This window comes from Urtica dioica, chromosome 8 (genome assembly GCF_054948205.1).
Source record: "Urtica dioica subsp. dioica isolate 48M chromosome 8, U.dioica_male_clone48M_v1_H2, whole genome shotgun sequence".
In the NCBI taxonomy this organism is placed as follows: Eukaryota; Viridiplantae; Streptophyta; class Magnoliopsida; order Rosales; family Urticaceae; genus Urtica; species Urtica dioica.
This window is the reverse complement of record NC_142763.1, coordinates 35627231-35639379: the sequence shown is the minus strand read 5'-3', so window position 1 is coordinate 35639379 and position 12149 is coordinate 35627231. Positions and strand designations below refer to the sequence as shown.

At 35.3% G+C, this 12149-nt stretch overlaps 1 protein-coding gene across 2 annotated transcripts; it reads right to left on the bottom strand.

Annotated features, from left to right (window-relative positions):
• Nucleotides 1-5154: 5154 nt before the first annotated feature.
• LOC149389524 (serine/threonine-protein kinase STY46-like) lies at nt 5155-11119 on the bottom strand. 2 transcript variants are annotated; one of them, XM_089622819.1, is made up of 16 exons: nt 10431-11041; nt 9948-10062; nt 9723-9805; nt 9507-9620; nt 9292-9346; nt 9060-9170; nt 8692-8742; nt 8409-8581; nt 7965-8072; nt 7788-7861; nt 7531-7706; nt 6977-7072; nt 6545-6625; nt 6398-6451; nt 5695-5829; nt 5155-5605 (listed from the first exon to the last, which is right to left on the bottom strand). In XM_089622819.1, exons 1-16 carry the CDS (start codon nt 10625-10627, stop codon nt 5528-5530), a joined length of 1701 nt encoding a protein of 566 aa, XP_089478945.1. In that variant the 5' UTR covers nt 10628-11041; the 3' UTR covers nt 5155-5527. The 2 variants fall into 2 exon arrangements, 1 of the variants encoding a protein (XP_089478945.1); XR_016300660.1 differs by lacking the exon at nt 5155-5605 and having other exon boundaries at nt 5692-5829; nt 6545-6641; nt 10431-11119.
• Between the last annotated feature and the right edge of the window lie 1030 nt (nt 11120-12149).

The following is a 12149-nucleotide window of genomic DNA, read 5'->3' as shown; positions in this document are numbered from 1 at the left end:
TTATTTACATAATATTTACCAAACGTTGATTATTTAGCAATGTTAAAATGTTTAAATTGACTATTTTTTTAATTTTCTGTTTTTTATTTATTTTTTGTGGTAAAATTTTGGCTCATTATTATTAGTATTATTTTGTAGTAATTATTTAGATAAAGGTGATTATGTCATTTCAACGTGATTTATAATGACTTATATTTATTTTGTAATATAAACAAAAAATATTGACTATTTTGCAAACCTGTTTTGATCCAGCTAGAGCGCCTTATTAGAAATTATAAATATAATAGAACTCGAATACTTGGATTTATTCACCAACCTTCAATGCCTTTCTAAAAGCAAGCTCGATTTCAAGTGTATATGTGAATTTTCCAGATGTATGGTGTGTGTAGCCACGAAAGACTTGGCATTGGAATCATGCTCTCACTTTTTTTCACCCTACTTATTTTTTGGCGGCTAGTTCTAACGAATTTCAGTCGGCTGATTTTCTAATTTAAATACTTTTTTTTTATCTCGAATATAAATTTATACATTTTCTTAAGTGAAATTTGTTGTAACTAACCAAGTTTGTCATTCTTATTGGGAGAATAACTCAAGTTTCACTTTATCAAGCAAATAGCCTATATTTGAAATTCATAAAAATTTACAAAAATCATAACTTAAATCAAGTTTGTCATTCAAAGCATTCAATTAATTAACCTAATTCCTAATTCAATCATTTAGTAAATTAAATTTACTCACAAAAAAATTCAGAAACTAATCTAATTTTTTCAACCAATAAGTTAATTTAATTAACCTAACTCCAGTCCACGAGTTAATTCAATTAACTTATCGCAAACTGTTTCTTCTTCTTCTCCACCTCCGATCTCTCACCACTCTCTCTCCTCACCAGTCCGGCGGATCCTCGCCGTACCTTCCCTGCGCCGCCAAGCAGCAGATCGCCTTCCCTTCTTCGTCTTGTTCCTCGGCGCCGTGGTCGAGCTGGTTCGTTCCGTTGAGGTCGAGCATTGCCACCGCGGAGCTCGACAGAATCGACGGCGATTATGGCGGATCTCAACGGCGTCTATGGCAGATCTCGCCGGCAACGTTAGGGATCAGCAACGAGGATGGACGACGATCGGCGACGACGCGATGGCGTGAAATGGATCGGCGGCGATTGGCGGCGTGAAGTGGATCGGTGGCGTGAAATGGACGAGGACGAGGACGAGTTTAGGTTTAGGTTTGGTAAAATTGAGTTTTGCTCTTATATATGAGGGTAATTTAAGTAGTGAAATATTAATTGAGCTATTCACTTAATTTATTTAAACGTATGCTATTTTCCTAATATTAGTGAGCTGATTGGGCTAGTATGCTCACTCTCCCTTTTCTCAAATGACGAATTAAACGGGTAAAAAACATATTCATGAATATATCATAAATGCTTTAGGCTTTGTTTGGTAGAGAGGAGGGAAACATGGAAGGAGAGATTGAAGAGGAGGGAAATGGAAGGAAAAGAAATGGATGGATTGTATCTTTTCAAAAACTTGATTGGTATGTTAAGAGGAAAGATTAAAATCCATCCACTTGTTGTTTGATATAAATAATAAAGAAAAACATGACTATTTTTTATTATACTAATGACATTAATAACTCTTTTATTATATGAGACCAAATTGTGTAATTTATCCAAAAATAATTTGAACAATTTAATATATATATATATATATATATATATATTAATATTTATATATTATAAAATATGTGATTAAAATAACTATATTGTCTACATATCAAATATATAATCAAGGTACATAAATAAAAGTATATAACATTAATTTTAAAATTATGTTTAATTTTTACTCATTTTTGTTTCACATCCAAAATAATTTAGAAAATAAATTGTGTATAAAATAATTAGATACTATGAAATTGCATCAATAAATATTATAAATGTAATTTTCATGAATAAAATGCTATGGATTTCTACAATCCTTCCAAAATGGAGGGGAAAGTTTTTTGGTGGGTCCCACGAATACAAATCCATCCCTCCATTTTTTTCTCTTCCTACCAAACAAAGAAAATGCATAATCCATCCCTCCAAATCCCTCCTGTATAATCCATCCCTCCTATTTTCTCTCATACCAAACAAGGCCTTAAGGTTTAACAAGGCCACATTAAAAATAAATGAGCTTTAATAGCCAATAATTTTTATATTTATTTGGATGAGGGACTTTGCCCTGAACCAATTGCCAACACTATCCGTGATAGTCATTGTCATTCCTAATCGTGAACGTGATGATCAATTCTATAAATGGATTTGCATAACTTGCCCGGATAGTCTTCTTTTAGCGTGCCATAAAGCACATGCATTATTGACAAAAATTTATTTATAGCCACACACACACACAACAAGAAACCAAAATAAAATATGAATGTGAGGAGTTCGTGAGTCCATACGAAACTTGTGAACATGCTTAGACTTCTAGAAAATAGTTAATACACACCATCAATTTAAAACATCCTTATACTGTCCGAAAAGGCATCAACGTACATCATGACGGGCCTGTCTATACCATGACACGTGTAAATGGAATACGCACTATATCATTATTGATTTCTTTTTAGTGGCAACCATATACGTACTCTGTGTTTCATTTTTCTTTTTCTTTTTTTTTTTTTCTTTTTTTTTTTTTTTCGAAATACCTATTGCAATTTCCGTTTGTGGGTTTAGGGTATTTTTGACGAAGGCGTGACTTTGTTGTTAAGCCTGTGAGATGCAAGGTCCATAGTTTGCGGAATTTGATATATACCATTGATCATCAAAGTTAAAAGGGCATTTATCAACGAAAAAGTGACATGATTTTGAATAGAATTGCAACTTAGTAAAAACTTGCATTTCATTGCGTTTTCTTTAAAGCTGGAACTGAGCTTAACAACATTCTAATTCACGAATAATTTGGTGATTTACGAACACTTACAGGAGTCTTGCAATGCGCATATATAATTAACACAGTTACGGACAATCCCATTCGTGCACGCCATACATTTTCCAGACAAAATTCATTACTACAAAATGTTGTTACGTTATATGTTGGCTTTATTTTTTAGTGCAAGTTGTTTGGAAAGATGTCGGTCGTCATGCTTCTACTTCTGGTGAAACATCTTAGTTGTTTGGAAAGATGTCGGTCGTCATGCTTCTACTTATGATGAAACATCTTTCCTCCTATGTGCAGACTTTTTTTTCAGGCAAGTTTCCAGTTTTGACAGATTGCCTCGCTGGTGACTTCATTATGAGATATTGCCTCGCTGGTGACTTTATTATGAGATATTCGTATGAGGCTGGGTAAGGAAACCCTAGATACACTTCCAGGCCTGTACAGCTGTTATAAAAGCCATGCGCTCCCTCTTAGCAGCCTTGACGCTTTTGATAAAACACTTAGAGCTCTTAGACGTGCAAGACCGGCGGATTGGGAGGCTTTGTGTTTTGTTAATCGCGGTGTATTCTCTCAAACACTATTCCAAAAAGATTGAGTGTCTGTGAGAGTTGGATTTTGTGATCTCGGGATTCAAGGCTCACGAAAGGTTGAAGACTGAAAGTCATCCAAGCACATGCGGTTGCTCGAAGGGTGGAATTGAGACGGGGCTCAAATCCAGGGGGAGTCTCTGGCTAGGTATTCACTAGTGGTAATAGTCTCTAGGTTTTATTGATTTGGTGATTGTAATCTATATAAACTTTGCGTGTACTATTGACTATAAGATAGTGAAATCATTTCCACTGGCAGAGTGCCCCCAGACGTAGGTGTATTGCACCGAACTGGGTAACCATATCGTGTGTATTTTCTTTATCGCATTGTTTGTTGTTTATCCATTATCTGTGTGCAAGCAAGTTGTCGGACACATTGTCAATACATTGTGTGCGACATCTTACTCTTGTGACTAATCAAAATTTCACAAAATACATATTAGAAGTCGCTATATGTGCGTCATGTACATTTTTGAGTGACGCACAAAATGAATTTTTCGAAATCGGTTGACGTGACGTTTTGTGAGAGGTCCAGCTGGTGTTGAATATGTGTCGCTATAACAGAAAGCGACGCTAGATTGAGAAATTCACGGGTAAACGGATTTGGGCGTCGCTTACTGCATATGAGACGCATAAAATAGAGCGGTGCAATGAAAACATGACACGTGGCACTGGCGTCGCTTTCTTTTTTAGCGACTCCACGTGTCAAGGGTGTCGTTTTTTTTTTAGCGACTCCCCGCCCCTGACACGTGGTGTCGCTCTAAAAGAAAGCGACGCCAGCCTCTTCAATTGCCCTATATCGCGACTCCCCCACATATTGTTCTTCTTATTTGCTCCTTCACCTAGTTCCTCTGCAAATATCGCCAAAATCGCCATTGAAACCCAAATAACCTCCTATTCCCAAAATCCACCGCCACGCTTCTCATCTCCAACAAGATTACTCCCGCAGGCGTCGTTTTCTTCCAATATGTACGTTCTCATTCGCGGCTCACGGATAAGGATTTATTTTCTAGGGTTTTTATTTGGGGATTTTTTTATTTCAAAGTTTTATTTTTTTTGAAATCTTACTTTTTTTAGATGGTTTTGTTCGTAGCCGATTAGTACAATCTAGATTTGTTGTTCCTCGTCACTGCCGCCCCTTTCTCCGGTCGCCGTCGGTTTTAGGTGAGTTTTTTTTTTCTTTGTTTTCTCCTATATTTTGTTTGGAACTTATTAAATTTGTTGTTGATCGAGGACTGTTACATCTAATTTGTTGCAGGAAAAATATAATGAAAAACGTATTTTTAAATATGAAAAGGAATTAATATTGGAGTCGCTCGCTAAAAAAGCGACGCCCCCCAGTTTGGAGTCGCTTTTTCAGAGAGCGACTCTAGGCTATAACATCGCCTTTTTAGTGAGCGACGCCAGTTTAATAAGAGTCGGTCTCTACAAAAGCGACGTTCAAGTAAAACCAACCGCCAAATCCGATGTGCCGCTTACGTGGAGCGTCGCTCAAAAAGCGACGCCCAAACCTTTGGGCGTCACTAGCATACGCGTTGCTCAAAAAGCGACGCTCAAAATAATATAGCGCGTCGCTTTTAAAGCGACTCTAAAGATTTAGAGGTATTTTGTAGTAGTGATTCCAACAAAGAATACAAAATAAATAAATAACAAAATAAAAGATAGGAAACTGTTTATTTGAATAATAAATTTCTTACAACGAAGCCGCAGATATAAGTGAAGGGTACAATGCTCATCAAAACTCTTTTTCATAAATACTCGTATTTTGTAATGTAGAATTAGTTAATAAATGAGCAAACGGTTATATAATTTTTTTTCTAGCTCAAATAATAATAATTCGTGAGAAATGGATGGTAAAAAGTATAAATAAAAAAAAGGAGAAAAAAACGGACGTATTACTTACTGTACATTGTGGTCATGTGAAACTTGCTAGCAAAATAGCCAACGCATTAAAAATGATAATGGCTCGCCGTGATATGAAATGAAATAAATTAAACAAAAACAAAAAAACGTTAAAACATCATTCACTCAGTGATGGCCTCGTCTGAGCACAGACAAGAATCTTCCTGATTGGGATTTACGTCTCTCTTCCTCTCCTTCACTAATCTGTTTCAAATATCATTTCCATAACCATGTTATGATTTCTTTATATTGAAGATCTAATTAATTTAAGTATGATTATGAGTCTCGTGAACCTCTTTGACTAATTGCTGCAAGATGTCTATGATATCGGAGAAGTCTGGCCGTAGAGCCGGGTCTCGTTCCCAGCATTTCTCGAGGATCTCGACAAGCTTCGGGTGTGTGTGCTTCGGGATCGGAGGCCTTAGACCCTGATCAAACAGCCAGACTATATATATGAACATTTACCCAAACACAAATGCTACACCAAAGATTTTCATAAACATGTAACGTGAACACACATATTAAAAGTAAATCCTACAGGCTCGGTCAAGTCTACTCATACAAAGCACCGGGCTTAAAGACTCAGGTTTTTTTTTTTTTAAATAGCTATTGGCAGTATTGAAAAAGAAAAAAAATTCACTTGACACAGCTTTTTTCTTTTAACCTATGCAGTTTTTTTTTTCGATTTTAACTGATTTTTTTTTTAAACAGAAAAGGCAGGTTTTTTTCAAGTGACTGGTGACGATGTGTTTATTTTTTCATAACAAAAATAAAATTAATAATCATAAACCGATAATTTGCATGATTGCCTACTAACCCATAACCTTTTTCATTTATATAGGTGTGATTAACACTGAAAGCTAACATCTCTAATAGATAATTATATATTTTTTTATACCAACTTCCTGAGATATTTGGTTGATTTATCTTGACTTTTTGATAATTACCAAACAAACATATAATCAACGAAATAGTGACATAAAGTTGGCATTTTACCGATTGCACAACTCCAACAGCCGCTTGTAACGGTGTTAAGTATTCATACGGAAGCTGCAAATTAAATACAAGCCAAAGTCATAAATAAATGCAGTCGTATGTATATATTTGTGTGTGTGTGTGTGACATGCAAATTGAAGATGATACCTTGCCAGTAAGCAACTCCCATAACACAACTCCAAAGCTGAAAACATCAGCTTTGTGATCATACGGTTTGTGCTCAATAACCTTCAATGCAAAACAACTGTCGGTAAGAAAAATGACGATATGAGAACAAAAACTATCCCCCTAAAGAAGTCAACTGAGTTCTTGGTGAGAAGAACAGAAAGAGTCAACAAAGCGAGGACATTAGAACTGAATAATGACCCCATCAACTCAGTCGTAGCTTTAAGCAACACTTCCCATAACAGCAATCTCTACATTGATCACACACATAAACTTTCCCCAACAAAACCCAAATATCACATTCACCTGGGTGCGTGTATATATATATATATATATATATATATATATATATATATATATATATATACCATTTTCATGTATAAAAAAAAATGAGACATTTCAAACCATACACACCTCGGGAGCCATCCAGCGATAGGTTCCTGTTTCGGCTGTCATAACTCCGGATTGAGCTTTTACTCTGGCAACCCCAAAATCTGCAACCTTCACAACCTGAAGAGGTGATCATTCATTCATTCATTAGACGTTTTCGAATAATTAGTAATTTAAAGATTTATTTATGTTAGTATAAATGTGTGTGAGAAATGATTTGTCAATTTAATCAGTTTACTTTTCCTAGGAGTAGAAGGATATGGAAAAGTTGAATTAGGACACATAGGACAAGCAATTTATAGATTAGTAGATACAAAGTTTCAACTCTAATTTTTTTCTTCAATTTAATTAGTATATTTTTCTGAGAAGTTTGGGATATGAAAGTGTTGAATTAGACATATAGGACAAGCCTTATATAGATTACTAGATACAATCTTAAGTTTCAACTCTTATTTATTTCTCTCCCTCCTTTAGTACAATTTTACCAAGATTAGACGGAGAAATTAATAAGTGACATGCATAAGTTTACTCAGAAAAAGAAAAAGAAATAGAAAATGGAAAAAATCGAGGTAACTTACACCATTCTCATCCATCAAAAGATTTGCAGTTTTCAAGTCTCTATGAATTATGTTATTTTGGTGCAAGTAGCTCATTCCCTTGGAAATATCAAGCGAAACCTTGAGCAACGCTGGGAGTTTGAAAGATCCCTTTTTCTTATGCAAGAAATCGTAAACACTTCCACCGGACATGAACTCTGAAGAAAAACACAAATCAGTTAAGGAAACTGGCTATAGAAATCAGCAATATGTTTTCAAAGGCAAGGCCTAAATCGAACCTGTAACAATGCACATGCTTGGAGGCTTCGTACAAGCACCTATGAACTGCACAACGTTCTTGTGCCTAACTTTCCTGAAAGTCTCGCAAAAAGAAAAGGAAAGTCTTATGTTAATATACAAAAGACCAAGTCAACCTAAAAGAGCCAGAGACTTGTCACAGATAACCTCTTACCAACCTCATTATAAAGACCTCTTGGGCAAATTCTCTCTGCAAATCTGTATTTATTCGCTCTGGCTTTAAGATTTTAATAGCCACTTCCTGACTACAATATGTCCCTTTATACCTGTTTTGTTTCGAAGAACACGGTCACGAGAAGATTTAATATGAATGTTATAAAATTATTTAATCATGAAAATGTGGGCTTTTTACTCGTATATTCGAGAGACCCGTAACTCTCCCAGAAAAGGAACTTATCCGTTTCCTTCTACTTTTATATATTTTTCCATTTATCATCCATTCTAATTCTACCTATTTATAGATAAAGATATTACTAATTATTCTAAAACCAGCCATTAACCTTCCATCCCTAAGATCTTACCGAACTTCCAATCCCCTTTTGCTCAGAAAGAAAAAGAAAGATAAAGAACACAAATATCGAGTAAAAAAATTCCAAACTTACAGATCACCGTAGGACCCAGAAGCAACCATGTTCTCAATCTTCAAATATTTAGGATCGATTTCCCAAACATCTGTCCCATCGTCCGGAATAGTCAATTGATCGGGTTCGGATTTGACCACTGATTGATCGGATTCACAGACAGGAGAGGATTGATAAGTTGGCCAAGGCTGTTTCTGCAGAAATGACCCAATATTGTAAACTTAGTTGCACATAAAGCAAAAATGGTAATAAGCAACGCGAGATATGGACAGAGAATAAATAAAAATAAAAGACTAAGCATTACCTCAATATTCAGAACTTCCTTTTCCAATGTTGTTTTAAGCAGCTCCGTTCCCTGGTTCCATTTTTAGCACACGTGTTAATTGCAATTCCAAGAATTTGCAATGCAGCAAAATAGCACTTAATGACTAGGTTTCCAGTTTAAATAAATCCGGATGAACATAATATTTCTTAGTAATAAGGTAAAAGAATAAGTACATTGCTTTTTCCCCCTTATGAAACAATCTATATTAGTTCAAGGAGCACTGTGCCAATTTATAGCACACTCATTATATTCATACCGTACCCGTGACATTTTCAAATTCTTCCAAAAAATGAGCACCTTCTTTTTACGGAGGCCTTATTAAAAAAAATGGAAATAAATTTGTATACCTCAGAAGACCAGCCTTCGACAACAAAAACATCCAAGGAGTAACCATCTGCAGTGGAGAACGCATGGGCTTCTTGAATATTGAGACCCATTTCGGCAAGCAAGCAAGTCAACTGCAAAGTATTTATGAGCATTGACCAAGAATGAGAAGGACTTCACAGAAACACAATTGACTTTCGTAAAATCACCGAAATAAAATATAGAGACTAAAAAATATATATATCAAGCAAATACCTGACTCAATAGTTTAGGCTTGTCATCAGTAGATAAAGTGATTTCATGCATTGGCCTATATCAACGGAAATTGAATAACAAGATGAGTTAACTCCTTTTTTTTCAAAATTATGGAAAAACGGAATGGATTCTCTCATAATAAATGACATGTCTTAGAAGTTTGGTGACAGAATCAAACACTTCAGATAAAAAAAAAAGGGGGGGAAAAATGTGACCTCTGAGAGTTAGCGTGCACAGAACCTTCCTCTTCTTGATCGTCGGAATCATTTGCTTCGAGCGCGAGTGCTTCTAAATTCGGAGACGAACCAAAGGCAGGTGGCGGATGAATGCTGATATTCATACATAAAATTAAAGAAATAAATAAAAGTCAAAAAACTAATTAAATAAGGATTCGACCACTTCAACAGATATTTACAGAAACAAGGTTGTACCTTTGCCTACTCTGTTCGAGCTCTTTACCAGGCGAACCCGAATTATCAGGATAGTCTGAATTCCAATCCGAAATGGGATGAACCTGCATATGAATAAAAGGCTAGCGTTTTAGAATAGCGCAACGAAATGCGAATGATCGACAATCTTCGAAATCTATCCACCAGTCAGTGAAAATTGAACGCAGAAAAGGCTATTCTTTGGGGACTTTGAATAATTGAACAAACCTGAACGAGTCGGACCTCGATCGCGGGGCGGTTGGCCGGATTATGAGCCAAATGTAGCAATCTTTTGTGCATAAGAACATCCTCAGCCCTTTCCACATTCACATCCAACGCATATCTATAAAAAAATAAATAAATAAATAAATAAATCAAATAAATAAAATAAAATAATTCGAAAACCGATCGATAAAACATTCCAAGGAAAATCTGTAAAATTGATTCTTAATCCAATCAATAAATAAATAAATAATTCGAAAACCGACTACAAAGCTTAATCCAAACAGTTAAATCGACTAAAGAGCATAGATTAACTGATTGACTGGCTAGCATACTGTAAACTGAGCGAAGAATTATAAATTAAAAGGTAAAAAAAAAAAAACTTGATCAGCGTGAATTCAAAAACTAGTGTTTTTTCTAAAACAAAAAACAAAAATAAAGAAAGAGTCAAGATCAAAGAAGAAAATGGAGAGAGAGATGAGAGATGACCTGGCGGGAAGGCGATTGAAGTGAGCCCAAAGTTGTTCGTCGAAGCCAGGGTGAACAGCCTCGTCGTTGTTTGAATCCTTGAGGCGACGAAGGACGTCATTGTAGACCTCCAGCTTCTGTCTCTGTTGCCGCGTCCGTACAGGCGACGACGTGCCGTGGGTTCTGCTCCCGCAACTCTCGTTGTCGTCCATCACCATTGAATTGAACCACACAAAATGCCACACCCAAATTATAATTATATAAATACACACTTGTTGTCTTCTTTGCTTTCTTTCCTCTTTGATGATCGATTAAGCGGTTTCCTTTTCTATTTTCTTTTCTTTTCTTTTACGTGAGAGTGAGTCGTTGATTAATACTAGTAGAGAGAGAGGGAGAGAGGACTTTATTTATATGAATTATGAAGAGAAAACGTTTCTCGGCGAAATAAAAAAAAATGAAGAGAAAACGTAAATTAAGACACAAATCTGGAAACAAAATATTTTGAAGAGGAAAGTGAATATTTAAATAAAATAAAACTCTTGTTCCTCTCTCTCTTTTTTCTTACAACGATTACAATGTCGATGGATTTGCATTATTTGTTTTTAGTTTGGGTGGAGTTTTTTAACGACACCCCTGTATTTTTAAAAAGTTCTCACCTGTATGTTTTACATTTTCTATTTATTAAAAAAAATATAGCAGATTAGTTGAGAGAAACAAGTTGTGTTTGAACTTTGAACGAAACAATTGTGATCGACTGTTTTCTAACAGATTTCTTAGGAGGGCGTTTTATTGATATAATGAAATTTAGGTTGGGGTTTAGTAATAATTAAGAGAAAGTGTAGGTGTGTCTAACCAATTCTATGATTTTTAATTTAGGTATCGGTTTTGCAGAATGGTTAGCGGCGTAGTGCGCACCCGATGAATCATGAAGACGTGGACTCTTTACTCATACTGATCCTCTTCTTCTTGCTTTTCCCCTATTTGGCTTTAATTTTTTTATTTTATTATTGGTATCATTGTGTTATTAAATTTGTTATTAGAGAAGGAAACAAAACACTTCACAGCGACGGGTGAATCGGGAAATTTACTCTTCTTCTTCAACATCTTCCTGTTTGTTTATTTATTTGGGTCCCAAAGAATAAAATCGACCATGTGGATAATACTCTGGAAATTGTCAATTTTGCGAATGTGATAAATACAAAGGGGATCAAAATTTAGAGTCAAAATGGTCACACGAAAAATTTTGTTAGTTAAAATTATGGGTCGATTTAGACTCGTTGAACTTTTTTTCATCAAAATTATGAATAAGGAAGTTACTTGGTTGTAGTTAAAAGAATATGAGAATATGCGTGCTAATTTAGTTAATTAATCACTCAATTGAATAATAATATAATAATGCCTACGATTCCGGGGATAGCCCACCTCCAATTCTGCCAATCCAAGGCCACCATTTTTACTTTACATTCTCACATTTTTTTATTGTAGTTAGTTTATTTTGTTTAGGTGAGTATTAATTTATTATTATAAAACCAAAAAGCAGAGAACCCCATAGTGGCATATTCCGGGTGCCCACAGATTTGGATAAGATCATCAGGAAAAGACAATTATACCCTTTAATTATGAGACTCATGACAAATATACAAAATTCCTCTCATTTATCAATTTTGGCCAAATTCTAGTCCTGGTCCTGGGGAGAGAATGGCATGTATTGACTCCTCATTGCTTGGAGCACTGCTCAAA